Source organism: Staurois parvus, unplaced genomic scaffold (genome assembly GCF_062004578.1).
Source record: "Staurois parvus isolate SC_StPar_1 unplaced genomic scaffold, SC_StPar_1.0 ptg000019l, whole genome shotgun sequence".
NCBI lineage: Eukaryota > Metazoa > Chordata > Amphibia > Anura > Ranidae > Staurois > Staurois parvus.
In genome coordinates this window covers 6,368,975-6,391,898 of record NW_028317815.1, presented here as the reverse complement: position 1 = coordinate 6,391,898, position 22,924 = coordinate 6,368,975, and the positions used below count along the sequence as shown (strand labels likewise).

The 22,924-nt window shown below is 39.6% G+C and overlaps 1 protein-coding gene across 4 annotated transcripts in view; it reads right to left on the bottom strand.

The window, feature by feature from the left end:
• Positions 1 to 8,509: 8,509 nt before the first annotated feature.
• Positions 8,510 to 22,924, bottom strand: part of BRD1 (bromodomain containing 1) — an 82,657-nt gene continuing 68,242 nt past the window's right edge. For 2 of the 4 annotated variants that reach the window (XM_089684735.1, XM_089684750.1), the window contains 5 exons: positions 21,072 to 21,207; positions 19,484 to 19,611; positions 17,582 to 17,691; positions 16,743 to 16,897; positions 8,510 to 10,933 (listed from right to left, as the gene is read on the bottom strand). In XM_089684735.1, the coding sequence (XP_089540861.1) occupies positions 10,750 to 10,933; positions 16,743 to 16,897; positions 17,582 to 17,691; positions 19,484 to 19,611; positions 21,072 to 21,207 (713 nt within the window). In that variant the 3' untranslated portion in view covers positions 8,510 to 10,749. The remainder of the gene's footprint in view (positions 10,934 to 16,742; positions 16,898 to 17,581; positions 17,692 to 19,483; positions 19,612 to 21,071; positions 21,208 to 22,924) is intronic. The other 2 variants (XM_089684742.1, XM_089684754.1) reach the window with 1 other exon arrangement.

Here is a 22,924-nt window from a genome sequence, read left to right as displayed (position 1 = left end):
GTTGCCTGGACATGACTGTAAACATCCTCTGTATTGCAGTTATCAGAGTATATTTAATTAGATTCAACTTCTGTCTTACTGAAGACTTAAGCTGCCTGTAAATTGTGTCAAGTCAGCAGGTAACCATACTCTCCAGAGAGATTGGATCTAAGGTGTGTCAATGCATAAAGCGGCACTTGAAAAAGAACACTAACAAATTAAGGTTGATCTTTAGTGAACACTTTATAAGTTACAGAACATTTTATTTTTCTATTGGTATACCATATGACTAACAGCTGACTGTTGTAAGCACCCTCAGCAGTGTAATATTGTTTGTCCCACCTGTAACTGTCAATTTCTGAACAGCCTGGTCTGTTACTGAGAAAAAATAATAGCTACGTGAAGGATCAACAGCCAATACTATTGTAATTGCTTGCTTTCTGGAGCAGTTTTGACATTTTTCGTATATAGCACTGTGCAAAAGTTTCAGGCAGATGTAAAGAAATGCTGTAAAGTAAGAGTTTTCAAAATACGTATTTGCTTTTTTTCTTTTTAATCAATTTACAAAATGCAGAGTGAACAAAAGAAAAATCTACATCAAATCAATCAAATAAAACTGATGCTGGTTTGAAAGCCAGGGATTGTGTAGGATAAGAGGCAACTGTATGATTAACCAACTATAGCAAGTATGTGGGAATGATCAATATCATATGTAAGCTAAAACACAGTCATTAAACAGATGTGTAGGAGGCTTAAAACTGGATTAGGAACAGCCAAACTCTGCTACTAAGGTGGGGTTGTGAAGACCATTTCATGTCATAGGTCATACGCCATGGCAAGACTAAGCACAGCAACAAGACACAAGGTAGTTACACTGTATCAGCAAGGTCTCTCCCAGGCAAAGATTTCAAAGTAGACTGGGGTTTCAAGATGTGCTGTTCTAGCTCTTTTGAAGCACAAAGAAAACAGGAAACGTTGAGGACCCTAGATGCTGTGGTCAGACAAGGAAACTTAATGCAGCAGATGACAGACACAGCAAGCTTATTTCTCTTGGACGTGAGATAATGTCCAACAGTTTCATCAGCACAGAACTAGTGGGACCCAGGTACACCCATCTATTGTCCAAGGAAATCTGGATAGAAGTCTTCATGGAAGAATTGCAGCCAAAAAAAGCCATACCTCAGACAAGGAAAAGCAACTCAACTATGCACAAAAACATAGGAACTGGGGTGCAGAAAAATGGCAGCAGGTGCTCTGGACAGATGAGCCAAAATCTGAAATATCTGGCTGTAGCAGGAGCGGACTGACCATTTGGAAACTCGGGCACTGCCCGAGGTCAGTAGGGGGCCCCATGAGAAGCCCCGGTACCTTTTTCATAGGTTTTTTGCGTTTGGGCAAGGACACAGGGGCCCCATGATCCCCTATTGCCCGGGGGCCCCATGAGTTGTCAGTCTGCCCCTGAGCAGGAGGCAGTTTGTTCACCAAAGGGCTGGAGAGCAGCTGTTTTGGTTATTCCACATAATCTTTATGTTTTTTGGTGCGCTGAATCCGAAAATTACCTCCATTTTGTCATAGGACATCACATTTCCTGACAATTTAGATAACTATGTTAAATAAGGCAATACCTCAAAATAAATGGAAATAGACTTATAAAATTAAAGTTATTACATTTTTTCATGAAAATCCTTTTTTGAACTGAAATGAGCTCACCTACACACACTAAACTCTATTCTTCTTCCCTGTGAGGCTTCTCTTGGTGCATTTACGCTTGTGAGTAGCATCTGGAATGTCTCTCTGAAGTATCCAACAGTAGTCTGCCATTATTGTAATACTCCATTTTCCCTGGTATCTCCTTTCGATCTCTTTAATGTCTTGGTGGAATCATTCACCTTGTTCCTCACTCACAGCTCCCAAATTTTCAGGAAAGTAGTCAAGGTGAGACTGGAGGAAATGCACTTTCAAACTCATCAGGCAACCTAAAGCTCGAAATGCTTTCAGCATTCGTCCGATGGTCTTTTTGTAGTGAGGATCGTTGTTATTGCCTAAAAATTTCTGTATGACTTCTTTAAATGCAATCCACCCTTCTTTTTGAGGATCCGTCATGGTATTGACAAACTCTTGATCAACTATAAGCCTTCTAATGTCTGGTCCGACAAACACACCTTCCTTCAATTTTGCCTCCGACAGGCCTGGAAACTTGGTGACCAAGTATTTGAAGCATTCTCCATCTCTTGGAAGTGATTTTACGAATTGCTTCATGAATCCCAATTTTATGTGGAGAGGTGGTAGAAGAACTTTATGGGAAGGTACCAAAGTTTCTCCGAGGACATTTTTTTCACCGACTGTTAGCACCCTCGGCTGCCAACTCTTCTTGGTCCTGTGATTTTGTCCATCTTGACTGTCCCATAGACACAGAAAACAAGGGTATTTGCTATCCCACCCACTGGATTCTTCAGGAAAGATTAACCCCTTCTACCATTAGAAGCACAGACTCAGGGCTGAGGCTTACACATACAGCATGCTGCTGAGTATCCCAGTAGTCAGACATGTCACTCAGAGCAGCACTTGTATTCACCCCCTTTGCAGGGGGGGGGGGGGAAGGGGCAGAGATGGTTTACCTGCAAATAACAACAAAGGGCCAGAAGAGAACTAGGGAAAGAAGGAAATAGAATTTTTTTTCCCTAAAACTTGCTTATCTTATGTATATATTGCTGACCATCAGATTTACAGTACTATATTTTTTTTACATAACTCTTATAACCCCTTTAAGGTTTTTTTGGAATTTTATATCTTAAATGCACTTATGTGAATAAAAGTAATTTGGACTTAAAATTTGGTTAAAAACCCATAATATAAAAAAAATACCAAAAATTAAAAACAATTGATAAATTTGAAGACAATTTTGAATTTTGTGGCAAATCATGACGTCTAGGAGTTTTTTCAATATTTTATTTGTTTTAAGCACACCAATATACATGGAAATTAGATGAAAATAAACAGCTTTTTAGTCACAGACCTGTGTAATGAGTGTCTGCAGGCAAAAAGTGAAGCATTGTAAAGGTTCCTTGCAAGTTTAGGACTGCATTTCTGCAAAAGGGGTTTGAGATTTGGTCAGGATCAATGGTGTCCTCAACGCGGAGAAATACAGGCAGATACTTATCCATCATGCCCTACCATCAGGGAGGCATGTGATTGGTCCCAAATGTATTCTACAGCATGACAATGACCTCAAACATACAGCCAATGTCATGAAGAACTAATTTCAGCGTAACAAGCAAGACATCCTGGAAGTGATGGTCTGTCCCTAACAGAGACCTGATCTCAAATTCGAGTGTCTGGGATTACATGGAGACAGAAGGGTTTGAGGCAGCCTACATCCACAGATTTCCAAGATGTATGGAACAACCTACCTGAAGATTTCCTTCAAAAACTGTGCAAGTGTACCTATAAGAATTGATGCAGTTTTGAAGGCAAAGGGTGGTCACACTATATACAGTGGTAAACAAAATCCAAAAAATCTGTCACAGAAATGAACAGGGGTTATTCTAGTTCTGTTTTTGGTTGCAAACTCAGATATCTGCTTAGAAATTCTCCATCACGTAACATTTTGGAGTGACATCCAGTTGAAATTTACACTATGTTGCTTATATGTACAATATGCGTATATAGGTGTATATTGTAATGTAGTCTTCTAAAAAGGTATTTGTATATGATTTTCTGTGTTGCGCCTCAGGAACATCCCTCTTAAGGGTCCAACAATAGTCTGCAAGCATACTGGAGCTACACTTGCCCTGGTGCCTATTTTCCATTACTGAAATATCCTGATGAAACCGTTCCCCATGTTAATCGCCGACTGCTCCTAGATTTGCAGGGAAAAAAATCCAGGTGTGAATCCAAGAAGTGCATTTTCAAACACGTTACATCCCAGTTTCTGGTAAGATTTCAGTAGAGTATCCACTAATTCTGCGTAGCTGTCTGCCTTGTTTTTTCCTAAGAAGTCACGGCAAAACAGTCTTAAAGGACTCCCATGCAGCTCTTTCAGTTTCATTCAACTTACCGTTAAAGTTTTCATCTTTCATCAGTTTCCTAATGTCAGGTCCTACAAACACCCCTTCTTTGATCTTCGCTTCACTGATCCTTGGAAATGTCTCTTAGATATGCAAATCCAAATCCACTTCTATCCATCGCTTTTACAAAGTTCTTCATAAGACCAAACTTTATATGGAGTGGAGGTAGATTTACTTTATTCGGCTCCACAAGTGGGTCATGTGCAACATTTTTTTGTCCTGGGACTAGTGATGTTCTCTTTGGCCACTGTTTCCGGATGTAATGATTTCTCCTGTCGCTACTGTCCCACTCACACAGAAAGCAGCAATACTTTGTGTAACCAAGCTGTTGTCCAAGCAAGAGTGCAATTACTTTCAGATCCCCACATATATTCCACTTGTGTTCTTCATATTTGATCTTTGTGAGCAGGAGTTGCATAGTGCTGTACGTTTTTCATATTAGCGGCATGAGCTATTGGAACAGATGGTAAAATACAAGACTCAGCGTTTGTGCTTGTATTAGTCAAGCCATTAGGGCAAGGGGCTAGGTAATTAAAAATACATGACTCAGCATTTTTGGTTGTGGCTAACAATGGAATTTTTTGTATTAAACCTCTGTTCAACCAAAACAAAACTAACATACAAACTTTACTAGAGCATAACTTCTGAAGTATGGGCAATAGAAAAATTCTGATACCATATTTGTAAACAAGAGGAAAAAGTGCATATGAAACAGGTCAGAGCAGATCTGTGACAAAAATTGTGTTGAACAGCGATATTGATTTAGATTTCTCTTCTATTTACTTTCCATTTTGTTAACTGAGAAAAATAAACTATTGACACTTCTATTTCTGAAAGCATTCTCATTTATAAAAAAAATTTTCATACCTGCCCAAAACTTTTGCACAGTAATGTACATGATAAAATACATTTTTTTTTTTTTTTTTTTAGAAAATCACTTACAACCCCTAAACATATTTTCTTGGGAGAGGCCCTGGAGAATAAAAAAAGGAGGCAATTGCAATATTTTATGTTGCACAATATTTGCACAGGCATTTATCAAATGCAAAATTTCAAGAAAAAATACACTTAAACTAATTTAACTGCAAAACACAATATCCAATTTTTGGTAAAATATACGAGATGTGGAGTCACATAAAGAGATATCAAATATAAGATTTAAAATTGCACTCGCCTGTGAAATGGCGACAAACCATGATACCTAAAATTGTCCATAGATGCTTTAAAAGCCTTTAGCCACATGTGGTGCAATCACTGGGGTGAGGGTGCTGTACATTTTTATTTTTCCCTTTTACACTAACTTTTTCTTTATTTGCTATCAGAAGGGATGATCAAGACTCCTGGCGATAGCTTTTGGCAGTGACAGGTATTCGTTATGGAGACATCAGGGGTCCAATTACCTCCCCTGCCCTTTAAAGCATTTGATCAAACACAGATATGTTTCAGACCGCTCTGAAACTGGAAGTGAAGAAATCGCTTCTGGCTTTGTTCACCACAAAGGAGATATGGTTCTCTACCCAAGCCATCTTTCATATGGAAGGTAACAAGAATTTTCCCATAAGTCTACAGTGGGCACTGCCAAGTGTTGTAGACCTAAAATAAGCAAATATGAACCCACCATCTACAGCACAACACCGGATCCTAAATACATGCCTTTACAACACTTGTGTATTCAGACCTTTCTAAAGGTTTCACAACTTCTCATTAAGCCTGTTGTGTTTGCCCACACCTTTTTTTCTACATAGTTACATTGAATCACACATTCAAGTAGATAATGCCCTGCTTTGCATGTGTGTGTTTCAAGGGAATAGTGGGGATGGAACTGCTGCCTAAGGCCATGCATAGTGGGAAGAGCTGGAGGCAAAATTTCCTCCAAATTAATGGTACAGTGGGGCAAAAAAGTATTTAGTCAGCCACCAATTGTGCAAGTTCTCCCACTTAAAAAGATGAGAGAGGCCTGTAATTGGCATCATAGGTAGACCTCAACTATGAGACAAAATGAGAAACAAAATCCAGACAATCACATTGGCTGATTTGGAAAGAATTTATTTGCAAATTATGGTCGAAAATAAGTATTTGGTCAATATCAAAAGTTTATCTCAATACTTTGTTATATATCCTTTGTTGGCAATGACAGAGGTCAAACGTTTCCTGTAAGTCTTCACACGGTTGGCACACACTGTTGCTGGTATGTTGGCCCATTCCTCCATGCAGATCTCCTCTAGAGCAGTGATGTTTTGAAGCTGTCGCTGGGCAACACGGACTTTCAACTCCCTCCAAAGGTTTTCTATGGGGTTGAGATCTGGAGACTGGCTAGGCCACTCCAGGACCTTGAAATGCTTCTTACGAAGCCACTCCTTCGTTGCCCGGGCGGTATGTTTGGGATAATTGTCATGTTGGAAGATCCAGCCACGTTTCATCTTCAATGGCCTTGCTGATGGAAGGAGGTTTGCACTCAAAATCGCACGATACATGGCCCTAATCATTCTGTCCTGTACATGGATCAGTCATCCCGGTCCCTTAGCGGAGAAACAGCCCCAAAGCATGATGTTGCCACCCCCATGCTTCACAGTAGGTATGGTGTTCTTTGGATGCAACTCAGCCTTCTCTCTCCTCCAAACATGACGAGTTGTGTTTCTACCAAACAGTTCTATTTTGGTTTCATCTGACCATATGACATTCTCCCAATCCTCTTCTGGATCCAAATGCTCTCTAGCAAACTTCAGACGAGCCCGGACATGTACTGGCTTAAGCAGGGGGACACGTCTGGCATTGCAGGATCTGAGTCCCTGGCAGCGTAGTGTGTTACTGATGGTAGCCTTTGTTACGTTGGTCCCAGCTCTCTGCAGGTCATTCACTAGGACCCCCGTGTGGTCCTAGGATTTTTGCTCACCGTTCTTGTGATCATTTTGACCCCACGGGGGGGATCAAGGGAGATTATCAGTGGTCTTGTATGTCTTCCATTTTCTAATTATTGCTCCCACAGTTGATTTGTTCACACCAAGCTGCTTGCCTATTACAGATTCAGTCTTCCCAGCCTGGTGCAGGTCTACAATTTTGTTTCTGGTGTCCTTCGACAGCTCTTTAGTCTTCACCATAGTGGAGTTTGGAGTGTAACTGTTTGAACTTGTTATCAGTATAAAAGACACCTGTCCACAACCTCAAACAGGTGCCATTGATATAGGTAATGAGTGCAGGACAGAGGAGCCTCTTAAAGAAGAAGGTACAGGTCTGTGAGAGCCAGAAATCTTGCTTGTTTGTAGGTGACCACATACTTGTTTTCCACCATAATTTGCAAATAAATGCTTTCCAAATCAGCCAATGTGATTGTCTGGATTTTTTTTCTCATTTTGTCTCTCATAGTTGAGGTCTACCTATGATGCCAATTACAGGCCTCTCTCATCTTTTTAAGTGGGAGAACTTGCACAATTGGTGGCTGACTAAATACTTTTTTGCCCCACTGTATGAGCTTGTAGAAGAGCAGTAAGTACAGTAAGCTTGTGTATTTTGCATAGTTAATTTTTGTCTATTTCCGTGTGCAACACCACTCATCAAAAATCCCATTATTTTCAACTGTGGCTGTTCATATCTCTATGCTCACTCATTTGAAATGTGACAGGGTACAGGAGGTTACATTTTTGCTTGTTGTGCATTTTTGGCCTAAACAGACTAAGTAAAGTGCTTATAAATGTGCAGCATAAGCATTTTTGTTCCTGAACTGTTCACAACTCTCCTCCCCCAAAACAAGTGCCCCAAAACCTTTAGCAAAACACTTCAAGCATATTTATGCATGCACAAAACAAAAAAATAATAAATAACATGCTTTTAAATAGCCTGAAAAATGCACAAAAGAGACTTTTTACACTACCATTACAACCAATCTCACTTCTGACACTGGGGACAGGAGTGCTTGCTTCAGTGCATAGATAAAAGATCCCTATCCAAGCATAACACGCTGCATCATATGGCTCCTTTCCCCAAAGAGACAGACTGCTGCCAAGCCCCATGAGTAACCCCTTGTGCAACCATTCAGAAACTACCTTCTTAGAGACCCCTCTAGCACTATCCAAGTATGCCTATAGGAAACAGGACTTCACAGTTTTTCAATTTTCAACATCTTGATTGCCTGGATAGCATAAACAAACACTTACTGAAGCTTCTACCTCACAACCCAAAATAAAGAAAAATAAAAGTGAACACATCATGACATTAATAGGGAGCAAAAGGTCAATTCCTAAGCAAAAAAAATGGTTTGCACTACTGTATAAAGGTAGCTTGCAGCTTTTCTGAAAACAGGAGACATGTCTTATTTTCTGTTAACAGTAGTGGACAAGGGACTACTTTCAGTTTTGAAAAAGCAACGGTTACACCAGTATTTTTGCCAAATACTTTTGTTGTTCTCAAGTTTAATCATCAGAAAAATAGTGCTTATACATAACTAATAATGCACCAGGATGCACAAGTACATCAAAATCCTGACTTTATTTTAATATAAAAATGCAGCTTTGGAAACCCATCATACATATATGTCCCTAACATAATGCTTTAGGTCTTAGAAATAAAAATAAAGTACTAATTCTATATACATCACATGTACCATACAAAATGTATCCAAAGGTTCTATTGCTACCAAGCTTTGCTAAATTATAACAGGTTACCTAAACCCATTTCCATAAAAAAAAAAGAAAACAAGGCAATTTTTTATTCCTTTACAGATTTTGATGCATATTTCTTGAAACCATGTTGACATATTTATGTGCCTGCAATATAAAATACATGTTAATATATCCACAAAATTAAATTCTTAGTTTAAAGCAAATTAACATTTTAAACAAAAAACAACCCAGGCACATATATAATTAAATTTATATATATTTATGCTTATAAAAAAAATAAAATCTATTGGATAAAGGTAGTGGGATCTTTAAAGGGAACAATGTGCCAAAAACACCCTTATCTCAAAAATATTAAAAATATTTAAAACATGAAAGATTTTAAAAATAAAGGGAGTATAAGAAAAAAAAAAAAAAAAAGAAAAAAAGAAAATAAAACAAACTTTGGGCTGCAGTTTTGTGCAACAATTTTGAAAGTGATAATACAGCTTGAGCATGTTCTGCATTTTTGGAAATACTTTCTAGCACACTGTATCTTATGACACCACAAATGCATATGGTTTCTTAAATAAACCTATAATCTTTATTTATATGGAAATATTTCTATGTGGGAGCTCTAAAGGGGTTTTCACTCCAAATGAAAAGTGAACTCGTGACATGATCTGCTACACCACCAGTACTTTACAGGTAACAGTTTCAGATTTAAACGAATCTTATACAGAGAGAAATTCATAGGCTGTCATTGCTGAACACTTTACGAAGTGGCTTGTTGTTTGGCTGCCTGTGGCACCAATACCATCTATATCAATGACCTAGAAGCATACAATAAATGAAGCCATGACTCTTCAGTAAATTCCTTTTAGGTCAGTGATTCAGAGGGAACTGCAATTTAGTTTGCCAGAGAAATACCATTTGCAAAAGGTTGTGCCTGCCATGGCATCCTAAACATTCATCTCATTAAATGTTTTACCTAAACCTGCAGTGCCATTCCAGGTGAAACATGATAGAGAAGCCATAGCTTTCATATTTGTTTATACTTTGGTAACATGATTTTGTTCACTTAACGAGTGTGAATTAGGAAAGGACAAGAGTCCTGCTCTTAAGATCTAAGCTAAACAGAGAATTTAAGGTAGCTCATTTGTGCTACTAAAAGGAGCCAGTGATTGATTTTTGAAGATTTATATCGGATTACTAACAGGTGGAACAAATGGTTTCTAATGGTGCAGCATGTAGTGGCAATCAAATGTGCATTATTCATCATGCAGTGCTTGAACTGTGTGCAAATTATCACAACCACATGATACAATATGCACATAGCTTACACTGTAGTACCGTTTGTTTCATACGTTAGTGACACGATAATGTTGGTGACTCTTTAGCCATTCCTTGCAGATTTTAGAAGCAATCTAAAGGACTTCACTTTTCAACCAGTGGAAAACCTCTTTAAGGACGCAAAATTAATAAGGTTTCCTAGCTTTAAGAACTTAAGGCCAATAGAGTCTCCCAATGTCCTGTTAAAATAAAACAGTTTACATGTAATAGCACATTGTACTCTTTTCAATGGTAATTATATCATTTAAAATACTTAATTACAGTAGTCAAAATATGAAAAAATGGACAAGCTAGGTAGCAGTTCATTAAATATATTTTAAACATAGCTATTTTCCAATCTAGCGAAGTCTTACAAAACATTTTGTCTTTATGTAAAGTGGTGCTAAGGCTCAACCCTTTTTAAACTTAAAAAATTACAATTATACATCTAATTTTAGAGCAAATAAAAAACTGTTTCAAACAGGCTTTCACCTGGTAGGAATTACTACGTCAAAGTGAGAATAAGTTAAGTGTTTCCCAATATACAATTATGTACATATTATAAACACTATAAACAGAATGCTTTAGTGGAAGCTCCTCCAATCAACTATAAAGTAAAGTCATCCAAGGGGCAGCAATAGCTTCATGCTCCTTTACAAAACAATATCTTCACCTTTCAGAGATTAGGAATTGTATTTTCAGTACATTCTTTCAGAGGAAGAAGTTAATGATAAAGCTTAAGAGTACATGAGGCATGGTGTGTCTCAGTAGCACCTTCATCAGTCAATATCGCTAAAGTCGCTAACGGATTCTCCTTGAACTCTGCTTAAATGGTTCAAAGCACGGTCATAAGCAACTCTGACAGCCTTCCGAATACTCGAGTTACGCCCTTCCATCATCTTCAATTTGTCAATGGTTTCGTCTATCCCAAGAGGAACCATTTTTGACTTTGGAAGCCACTGCCTAAAAACACAAAAGAAAATCTTTTTTTTAAACAGTTTTTATTGCGTTTTACTAAAGTTATACAAGAAAGGGGGAAAAAAATACAAAAAGAAGAAGTGTAGAAAGAATAGTCAACCGAAAAATGGCAATACACTGCGTATATAATCTCAATACACAATCACCAAAAATACTGAACAAAAAGGTGATATAAAGCTTCAGAACCATAATCCACAAAGGCAGAGTGCTGATATATCGGAGAGGGTAACCAAAGGGTTTTGGGCATAAATGGTTATGTCATTGCCAACTACATAGTATTAGACAGAAGAAAAAATACATAGAGCATCCTAGCAACCGATAATAGGTTTCATTAGGCAGTGTAAAGTTGGGTAATCCAAGAGTTAAAAGAAAAAATTGTTTACCCAAATATAATTTTTACATAGTAAATATGCATTCAAATGCTCAATTTTGATAAAACAAATTCATATTAGTATTCCAAAAAGTGGATAAATGCAAGCATGCTAGTGAGAGTGCTTGCAAGAACGAAATGTGCATGAGCAAGTGGGCATGTACAAGAGAACACAAAAGCAAGTGTGAGTGCAAGTGCGCACGAGAGAGCATGAGTGCAAAAGAGCAAACGATCCACCCAATCAAAACTACAGTTACCAGTAATCATGCACTGCAAAATCCTGAACTTGGAAGTACTCAGATCTATGCCATCTCAGGTTCATTCAGTACAAGAGAGAAGAGAATAGGAGTTCACTAGTCTTATCCAACTGATCCAGGAGACTCAGCCGCCCATGACTGAAGTGAGTAGCGATGGGCTTTTTTTTGCTGTTCAGCTGCCAAGACAGCTGAATGGAGGGCCCAGAAAAATAGCACTAAAAAGGAGAACACTTTAATGCAAACCATCATTTATAGCATATAGTGGACCAGCTGATGTAATAAAAGCTCTTCTTAGGACTTTGTGTCTTACAAATTCTCAAAAGAAGGAAGAGAACATTGATGTCAACATACAGATCAAATACAAAGAATGTCAGTGTTGCTCCTAAAGTTTGCCAGAAGCATTTACAATCTCCTGCAGATATTCCAACATGTATGTAGTGCAAGGGCATAATTAATTAACCATCAATGTAGTGGATTATTCAGGCAAGCCTTCACACTACATACTGTAGTTGTTGGCAAATCTAAAGAAAATTGCACATAATCATATGTAACAAGTGGCCAGCTCTTAACCTGTGGCTGGCAAAAAAATTCATTTATGACTTCTCTGTAAAATCCATTTCTTGGAGTAGATGGGACATTGAGCAGCTTCAGCAAGGGAGGATGTCCCCAACACACCGAGGATCACCAATATGGGTTCAAAAGTTTTAATGAACGATTACATAGTTACAGCAAGTCAATGTTTCGGAGTCTCGCAGGACCCCTTCATCAGGCATGTGACCACACGTCACATGCCTGATGAAGTGGTCCTGCGGAACTCCGAAACGTTGACCGTAGGTAAGGAGGACGATATAGAACAAAGTACCACCTGATTATGGTGGAGTACTGGAAATTACTCTTTGCAAGAAAGAGCTGGAAATTCTTAAACCCCACAAGACAATGTAATAGCTACCAGAAACACAACCTTCCAGGTCAGAATTACCAAGGGAAGGTCTCTAAAGGGCTCAAACAAAGGTTTTCGTAAGACCAAGAGAACCATTACGAGATCCCATAGGTTCAAGGGAGTCCTGGCTGGGAGAGTAATGCGTATGACACCCTGCTCAAAGATACATACCAAGGAATAAGAATCAATTGGTCTCTGGAAAAAATGCCAAGTCCGAAAGACTCTGGCTTCAGTAACATTGCCTTTACAGCCAGCCAAGGAAGGAAAGATCCAGAAAAGTTCAATGTTTGTCCGTTGACATGGTTAGGATATCTGAGTACCACGCTTTGGGGCCAAGCTGGGGAAACCAGGATTACTGGAATTCCTTCCACTCGAATTCTGAAAAGTGTCTGGAGACGTAGCGGTAGTGGAGAAAAGGCACAAATCAGGGAGAACTGGTGCCATGGTGTCACCAGAGCATCCACCGTAAACACCAGAGGATCCCTGGTCCTGCATGTGAATCTGTCCAGTGCTGAATTGAACCTGAATGCCAGAAGATCCACATCCAGAGTGCCCCACCTTCAAAACTCCTGAACACTTCTGGATGAAGAGCCCATGTCCACAGAGAACATCGCTGCTATCTGAGAAAGCATGCCCACAGAGAACATCTCTGATATCTGAGAAAGCATGCTTGCCAATTTTCCCACTACTGGAATGTGAACCACAGACAAAGCGTGAATGTGAAGCTCCACCCAAGACAGTTAAAGTAGATGGGCACAGGTACCTTTCACTGAAAGATAACCCAGAACTTCCTCCCACCTGGCAAACTGGCGTACGTCGTCAACATTGTCCAAGAGATGGAGAGAAAAGATTTTACGGTCTCCAGCACTTGGGAAGACATCCAAAGATGCAGAGACTGAAGAGTGTTTGTGTGTAAAGCAATTGGGAGGGTCCAAGGACTGTATCCTGTCACAAGCCCATAAAACATTAAGTTGTAGGGGTCTGGAATGGAACCTGGTAAAGAAAACTGCCTCAAAGAGACAACCATCTTTCCCAAGACTTGCATGCAACAGGGAATCGAGGAAGCCCTCAGTGCACTGGTAGATTCCCCCTACATTCTCCTTATAAAGGCATTTTTCAAGAGGGAGAACTCATCTCACCTGGACAGTATTCAGAATCAGTTGGACACTTGCCCTTCTTCCGCAGAGGTAAAAAAACTTTCCAGCCAGAAATTTTGTTGATGTACTTATCCAGGTCAGGTCCAAACAAATTTTCTCTTGCCAGCAACATCTTACAGGGAGCTTCTGCAGACCAACATTTCAGCCAAAGAATCCTGTGCATGTCCACAGATAAAAGGCCCAAACAAAACATTTGCTGGATGAAAACCTTTAGGGCATCCACAGCAAAACATAGCACCCAAGGAAAATCTGGTAACTGTCTCCATTGAAGGACTCCAGACCTCTGGACAGACATTTTGCCTTAACTTTTAGACTCTAGCAAACTCCAAAAGCTGCAACTGCCCATTGGAGAGTGGCCCCTGTCATGGCAAAGGAAGCCTTTAACAAGGATCCTAGTCTTCTAGATTCTTTTGTCAGAAGCATCTTTAAAAAACAGGAATATCGTCAACCAGACAAAAGATTCTTGCTAAGATTTACTGAGTCAACCAATGGCACACTGCACTTTTTTGTGAATTCCTTTTTCATTGGATATTGCTGAACAAATCTCTAGTGGAGTGAACACCTTGTCAAGGTGAACCTAGTCCACATGAAAAATGTCCTCAAGATGAGGATATATGAGAAAAGACAGAGGGTCTTGTAACAGAGGTCGCCATGATCCAGGAGGCTGTACTGTCTGAGAAGACAACTCTGAAAGAGGCAACTTCAAATCTGTAAGCACTACTAGCAAAAGAAACTACACAAGGGCCTTCTCAGTTAAACTTTCGCCCTTGGGTTCCTCTGAGACAGAATCCTCAGCTGAGTTCTCCCACCTTCAGGAAAGCCATCTTCTGCTTGCACGTAATCATCCACAAACCTCCATTATGGGATTATGGAAAATATCAATCATTTTAATAAATATAAACTGCTAAACACCTTTTCTTAGCAGTATACAGCAGTCTTGTTTCCAGGCGAGCACTGCTTACAGCTTGTATGAGGAGTTTTCAATCAGCTCTGATTGTCCTATGAGGCTGAATAACCCCTAATCCTCTGTGTGGGCAGTGCTGATCACATGCACCATTGCAAAAAAAAAAAAAAAAACTCTTGGCTCCTCCTGTCGGGTACCCCCACAGCAAGCAGCGTGCTATGGGGGGCACCTGCTGCCATCCACACATGGAGCTGTGCCTTGGCCTCGCCCCTCTCTCTCCTAATTGGCTGGCTGTGATTGAGAGCAGTGGGAGCCAATGGCTCCCGCTTGCTGTCTCAGCCAATGAGGAGGCAGAGACCCAGGACAGCTGAGGCTGTCATTCACATCGCTGGATCGTGATGAAGCTCGGGTAAGTATGGAGTGGGCTGGGGAACTGCTGCACACAGGTTTTTTTTTTTTTCACTTTTGTGCATAGAATGATTAAAGGTAAAAAACCTTCAGCCTTTACAACCACTTTAACTGCATATACAGACTGATTTTACTGTTGTGGGTTTAGTAACACTTCATTGGTCCGACTCATCCTGGACTCAAGAAATTTGCTGAAGCCTCCCAGCAAACATGGACAATAAATCCTCGTTTGTAATAAAGTAACTGGAGGAAATTGCCGTTAAAGTGATATTAAAAGTCAGATTTATTTATTTTTTTAAATGTCATACTTACCTGCTCCATGCAGTGGTTTTCACAGTGCAGCCCCGATCCTCCTCTTCTTGGGTCCCCTGCTGATGCTCCCTCCTGCCTGGTGCCATCATAGAGAAGCAGCTTGCCAACAGGGCACCCAGGCAGGCTCGCTCCTGAACTGCTGCTTTGTGTGTCCATGCTACCAATGTGTCCAATGGCTACCGTAGTTGTCTCAGCCAATAAGGAGGGAGAGACCCGGGAGAGCTGTGCATATCTCTGGATCGAGATGGGACACAGGTAAGTTTTAGGGGGGAGACTGCTGCATACAAAAGGTTTTTTATGTTCATGCATAGAATCCATGAAGGTAAAAAACCTTGAGCCTTTACAACCACTTTAAGGTAGCCGAAGCACCTGATACGGGAAGAGTCAGAGCTACCAGGCAGCATTTAGAATCCCAGGGGAAAAAGTATCGGGGGGCCTACATCCAGGTTCTTCCCTGACAGCGGTATTTGAGACCCATTCCTTGGTGTCTTCTCTTTGCCATTTTTGGACATAAGGCCTGCTGACAATGTAAATTGACCTGAGCTATGTAGCAATTGTTTTTTTCAGCTGAAATAACACTGCACAAAAGCACCCCTGGGGATGACCCTTATCTGCCAGTGTGTCCCAGCCCCCACCCCACCAGGCCAGGGGAGTGCTTACATGACCCTGAAAGATGACTGGGCCACCGCTGTGTAGTGCTGGTGCAGGAAGTTTCTTCTGCGCAGTTGCCCTGGAGTGCTGACCGGATCATACCCTGAATGAAGCTTAACCTGTGAAAGCCATGAAGGGGGAGAAAAAAAGCCACCATTGGGACTCTCTGACTTCAAATTCCTATTGGAACCATTGAGAACATTTAAAATCGTGCAGAGAGCTGCCAAGTAGTGACCATCACCTTCAAACACTGGCAAAAAAAAAAAACTAAAAGCCTTTCAGGCAGAGGAGAGGACTTCCTGTCTTTCTTGTCAGTGTCCAATCACGAAAGGTGGCCCATAACCCTAACGTAAGGATTACTGAATCTGCTCTATGTACCGTAATGTAGGATAAAGAAAATATGAAAGTGCCACTAATATACGTGCTGTCTCATTGGGTCTGCCTCTACAGCCTGGTAGCCTGTAAAACCAGTACACTATTCGATGCAACCACTATGGATAACTTCTTCCCTGCACTTCAGTTAGCAAGAAAACCCATCATAGTGATGGGTCAACAACTTGTTGCAGGACACGTAAAAGGGTAGAAATGATAAGAAATAAGTCACTATTTGGATATCTATTTTTTGGCCACTTGAAGCACCTTGCAGGAAACTATGTAGCTTTAAAAGTAAACAATACAATATACATAATATCAAACTGAAATAGCTACAGTCCCAAAAAGGTCATAAACATTCAGTTCTTCATACTTATAAGTGAAATACAGTAAACTGGCTATACATGTACATCAAGTTCTTACCAGCTTCTTTTAGTATCGAAGAAAAGAACCAAAAACAGCTTTTCTTCAGCTCTTGTTTGCATTTGTTCTCCCGTTTTTAAAACATCCATCGGTGGAACTGGTATAGCAACACCATTATGATGACAACCAACACGTGGCATTTTGGGATCTATTATCTAAAAGAAGGGATAACATCTTTGAAGCGAAAAAACACTAAAAGCAGCAAACAATGCAAAATAGGAATTCCACAAAAGTGACAATCCAATTTTTTTTTTTTAAAAGTTCCATAATTATAATTTTAGCAGGATGTTTACTGCCAATACCTACGCCAAGCCAAAACAGTTTTCGTTTATTAAAAACACCAGTTTTAGATAGAGTGGGAAAGGATTACAACTCAGTTTTACTGTTACCCATTACAGAGTGTCAAGCTCACTTCCTGCTGAAAACTATTTTACCAAACATGTCAGCCTTTTAATTCTGTTTTTAACCCTGTTGCAGTTTCCCTCAGTTTACCTGAGTTCTAGCCTTCCTCTACCATTAAGTAATGACATTTTTATTTTAACTGCGTCGATGTTGGAGAGTTCCCCTCACTTTCAGTCTAGTAAAATATCAGCAGGACAGGAAGCAAGAGTAAATCTTTCTAATGGAGATCCATTGAGCAGTAAAAACCTGGCAGGGGGACCTTTCCCCACTCTATCCAAAACTAAGAAAAAAAAAGTTCTGACTGGATATGTGCTTTAATATTACTATTACGTATAAACAGACATCAAATATTACCGCTATACCAGGGTAACATGACTATTTAATGAAACTTGTGCCTAATACGATTAGATCAAAATTAGTATGTGAATAGTTCTTACCAATGCTGGATAAGAAGGATAACCGCTACATTTGGCCCAGACCACTTTTAGAGGTTCAAGGAAAGATGAATTTGCACTTGCGGACACCCACATGTTGGTTTGTCCAACTTCTGCATTAAAAAAGAAAATGTAATGTGTAACATCAAAGCAAAAATTATCAAGTATATTTTACAAGCACTGAAAAATACATTTAATTTTTTCCTAAGATAGTACACTACAAGTCCATCCCACACCACTAACCACATGTATGTACAGTATGGGAAAACGCATTTAACTGATATCTTATCTTAGCTGCTTGATGTTCAAAAATGTTTATAGGCCAAGAAGCAGGATGCAACACTGGCCCTTGGGACAAAAGGTCAGGATGATCTGCAAGAGTCCATGCAGTGTCAGAGTATGTCTCAATACCATGTTGTTCTGCAATGTGAATCAGTATGCATTCCACCTCGATCCTGTGTAGGCGTGGGAAAGCCATACAATAGATCAAGTTGAACTGATCCCACAGAGTCATCTAAGATAGCCCAAAGGTCACTGGACCTGTCAACAAACCTAATTTATTGTTGAGTCTGGAAGCCAGGAGATATGCATCCGAAGTCACCCATCTGAGAAAAAGGGCTAAAAAGTCAAGACCAGTGGCTGGGGGAATAGGAGGCATAGCAGCCACTGGTCTTTCAAAACAGAAAACCGAAGATAATTAACGGCTTGATTTGAAAATGAATAGACTATTTCAGAGCAACAACTGAGTAAACCAGAAGATGGATGACATTCAGTGAAGGTAGGAAATCAGCAACAAGGACATGTAAAGAAGTTTTTGCCTGGAGTTCTGCTTTCAGGTACCCTACAACAAGAATCCCCCAAGTGTTTAGCAAAGCAAACACCTTGGTGAAAAACACAAGAGGCCACAGACAAACTAAAAAGCAAGATCACAAATTGGTAATGTTAATCAAAAACGCAAACCGCAGAGAGCATGGTTATTGAGAAAAGATGGTAATGTGCAGATAAGCATCCCTGATGTCTATATAAGAAAATCACCTGGAGGGAGAGAGAAAGGGATGGTTTAAACCCGCAGGAGGAAGTAGAGACTTCTTAGAACCAGAATGGGCAGACTTCTCCATTCCACTGCTGGTATCACAATGATGCCCTGAGACAAAAACTGCCACACAAAAGTCATGAGACTTTCTCTTTGAAGAGAAAAGTACTCTTACCCCCAGTCATCTCTTTGATGTATTTAGGAAAGCAAGGACCAAACTTTTATTAGCCTTCAAGGGGTAACCGCTCAAGGAGTTTCTTGTACAGGAGCTCAGCTGACCAGCATTTAAGCTAAAAGAACCCTTTGCTTGTGGATAGAGAGAGTATTGTACAGCATCAGTAAGGATAGCTACGATTCCCCTAAGCTTGGGTGAGATTTCTGTAATGCCACAAGGAGTGAGGGCTTCTTCTCAATAACCTCCTCCTCTTCAGGTACTAAGTCTGGCTCAAAAGGTGAAATAAAAGTTAAGGGGAGACTGGAGAGGCACAATTGTGACCCCCTGATGTCTATGGCCTCAATAAGGCCAGAAATTCTAGTCATGAATTACAACATTATGGCAGAAGATTCCTCTCCAGAATGCAAAAATTAGGTTGATGTGGCAGTCAGGCATGACTGAAAGACAGCATGGAGACAACCATCAGAGAGGGGGTACCAGGGCCTTGAACCAATGAACACCTCTGAGTAAACTAAAGGCTAAGCCTAAGCTAGTGAGCCCATCGAACCCCATATTCCTGTGGCGGTTGTAAGGATTTGAAGAAACCTGCTTCCTGTACTATAATATCAATAAAATATGTTATGGAGTACATTGTGCATATATTATAAATACCAACTGTCAAAAAATTTCATGGTAATTTGAAATAAAAATGTAATACCTGCTGCAATTCTTGCTGCCCTTGCATAATTTCCATTCTCTATACAAGATATTAGCTCGCTTCGGTCTTCGATAGTATGGCGTCGCACAAGTGCAGGTTTGCCTTTACCGCATTTTGGTAAAGTAAAACTGAGTGATAAATACAAAAGAATAATGTGACTTTACAAATATGGAAATATTTTTTCTTTAGTTGTGTACATTACCCAGCTGTCTAGTCTTTTCACTTAAATGGGTAAAATTACTGCAGCCGATTTAAAATAATACAGAGGTGATACCTGGAAGAAAACGCTAACTTTTCAGCACTAAAAGCACATTTAAAATACTTTTAAAAACTTGTCAATTTCTATGCAAACTATGCACTTTCCCATTTTACATTACATGAACGCTGTATTAAAGCCTTGTTTTCTAGCTTCTCCCTAGTTTTAGAAGTAGCCCTATATAGAACAGGAATTTTTCCAACAATCACTTGTGAAGAAGCCAATCACAGGACTGGCCTTTTTTTTCCCCTCTATCACTAAACTCATTTAACCCTCATGCACACTTGACGTTTGTACAGCTGCTGTTTTTGGCTTTTGACATTTTTTTCTACAGCTAGTAAACCCCCCAGCATGTTATCCTATGTGTCCATGCACACAGACTGCAATCAACTTTTTTTGGCTGCAAAAAAAAAAAAAACCCAGGACTAGTGGGTTTCTAGGAGTTTTTTAGCTGTAAAAAAGCTCTAATGCTGAAAAACGTGCTAAAACGCCACAAACCAAAAACCGTGGAAACCCACAAACGCAGGCAAATGCAGCAAAACGCAATTGCAACAACGCTTAAAAAAAAAAAAAGCTGAAAAACCATGTTTTTAACGTGACTTTACACAGCTAACATTACCAGTGTTATCAAAACATCCAGTGTGCATGAGGGCTTACTAGCGCTCCTCTGACTTCAGAGTTCCAGGATCACCAGGTATTATTGATAAACTTATTTAAAGAGATTGAAAACGACTAAAAATTACAATACAATATAAGGATTGGGTTTAAATTTAGCAGGTACAAAACAGTGATTGGGAATAGCTATTCTTTTATATGAAATAAAAAAAAGGGGGGAATTTAAGTGCACGACAAAAAAGTTTTTTTCCCACAATGAGATAGGACCTACTATGTGGGTAAACAATATATAAAAATGAAGGTTGATAAAAGGTTTTATAACAGGCAAACATGTCATTACAACCCTAATGTTTATTCATGTATTTGAGAATTATGTGAAGAAAGAATGTATTGAAAATGTGAGAATTAAATCTACAAAGACGACACTTTTACTAACAGATGAAAAATAAGATTCTACAACAGACAAATTTAACACATTCTTGGTAGAAAAGCCAAAGAATACACCTCAAAATAAACATATGGAGAGATCATTTTTCAAAACCTTGATAGAAATAAGGTTGTAGGAAGAATTGCATGCACTTGTAAAGCGAATTTTTAGAAGGAAAAATTTTAATCAGTGTTGGGGAAAAAAAGGGACAGAAGATAAAAAAGCTGCAAGTGCACTTTTTATATGCAAAAAGGGGAACATTCCCATTTTTGCCTGTAATGGACCCTTACTTTGAGTTGCACAAAATGCTGTTATTTGAAGAGATACTGGATTCTGAAGCACACCTTCTACGAGGTTCCAACTTTCGGACTGGAGTCACTTCAATATCTTTCTCCTTGTCTCCATCTGCAAAGCCATTTGGGAGGCCTGTAAAATAAATTCAAGCTATGCGTGAAGTTGTACTTTTATAAATTATATGACTGTAAAAGCTATAATTTAACTAATACTGCAGAATACTTCTGAAATGCCAAAACAGAAAAATGGACAGTATATTATTCTACAAGAAAAGAAAATACTTTCAAATTCCTTGAAGTTTACATATACCCAAAGCATTGTTGATACAGTAGGGGAGGAGTTGAACCCTTGTCAGAATTTTATTGTCTAGGTTTCTACTGGGAAGACTTAACGTGTAAGCTGACCTTTACAGAAAATCTGTAAGGTGACTTTACACAGGGCCCTGTTTCCCGTTGTACCAGTTTCCTGCGATCCCCAGCTGTCAGGCACCAGAACCACTTTGACGGTCTGAGGATTTTAAAACCTCGCAGTTTAATCTATCCATACCTCTCAGCATGTACAGACAAGAGGAATTCTAATTGGTCAACACTGTCACATGGACGGCACTGACCAATCAGAATTTGTCTAGCCCGTCCTGTCAGCGCTGCGAGGGGAGAGAATCGTGGGGATTTCATATCCTCAGATTGGTGAGTGGCATTCCAGAGCCTGACAGCAGGGGATCGCAGGACACTAATACAGCTATATAGGGAGGTATGGGGAGAAGTTCCAAGTTAAGCTCACCTTACAGATTTTCTGTACAGGTGAACTTACACTTTAAGCTGGCCAAACTGGATCAAAATTCATCAGGGACAGGCCAAATATTGATCATAAATGGGCACTGTGGTTGTATAACTGTCCTGTTGGATTTTTGCCTTCAAACTGTGTATATTCACGACTGGGAAGTCTCCCCATTGTCAGAATGCAAAGACACAGGAATGATTCTCCCATTTACCTTGAATGGGTAGATGGTGGAATCGGGTCAATTATATTTTTTTTCATTCCTCTGGTTGAACGAAAAAAAGGACTAATGTATGGACAAGCCTAACACTATTTGCCCTGGTGACCATTTTCACTGGGACAGAAAGTTACAGGACAGCGAAAAGTGTTGTCATCAGAAAAGAGCAAGGAGGTCACTTATTCTGACAACTGAGGGAATTTCCCCTCATTTACTTTTGTGTTTGTTTAACAGCAAGTGAAGGGTATTCTCCCAATAAACCACATACCAAAAATATATTGACAGTGTTTTAGCCATATTTTTACTCATGAAGAAAAAAAAAAAAAAAGGTTTTGGCTATACATATATATTTACACACACTAACAGTCTAGACTTTCCAGGAACTAATGCCATAAAAAAAAAAATATACATATATAAAAATAAATATAAACTCTTGCGTTGATAAAGGAAGAAACTTGCATACATAATTCATTTACTTTAAACATAGTAGTTAACCTTAAAGTGTACTAAACCCTGGACCCTGCATCCACTATATCTGGTCTCCCACAGTGCACAGAACATAGAAGTGCAATTATTTTAGTAACTATAAACTGCAAAATACCTTTTCATCAGAAGTTAGAGCAGTCTACTGATGCCCAGCCCAACACTAGCTACAGCTTGTTGGAGTTTTCCTTTCTGCTCTAGGAGGATGCAAAACCCCTGATCTCTGTCTGACCAGTGCGGATTGGCACTGTGCCGATCACATACACCCTCCCAAGAAAAAAAAATCTCTAGCAATACACACCAAACTGAGCATGTGCAACTGCCTACGGTTCAGTCTGCTTTATCAAGAGATAAGGGGTGGTCGCTTGAAAA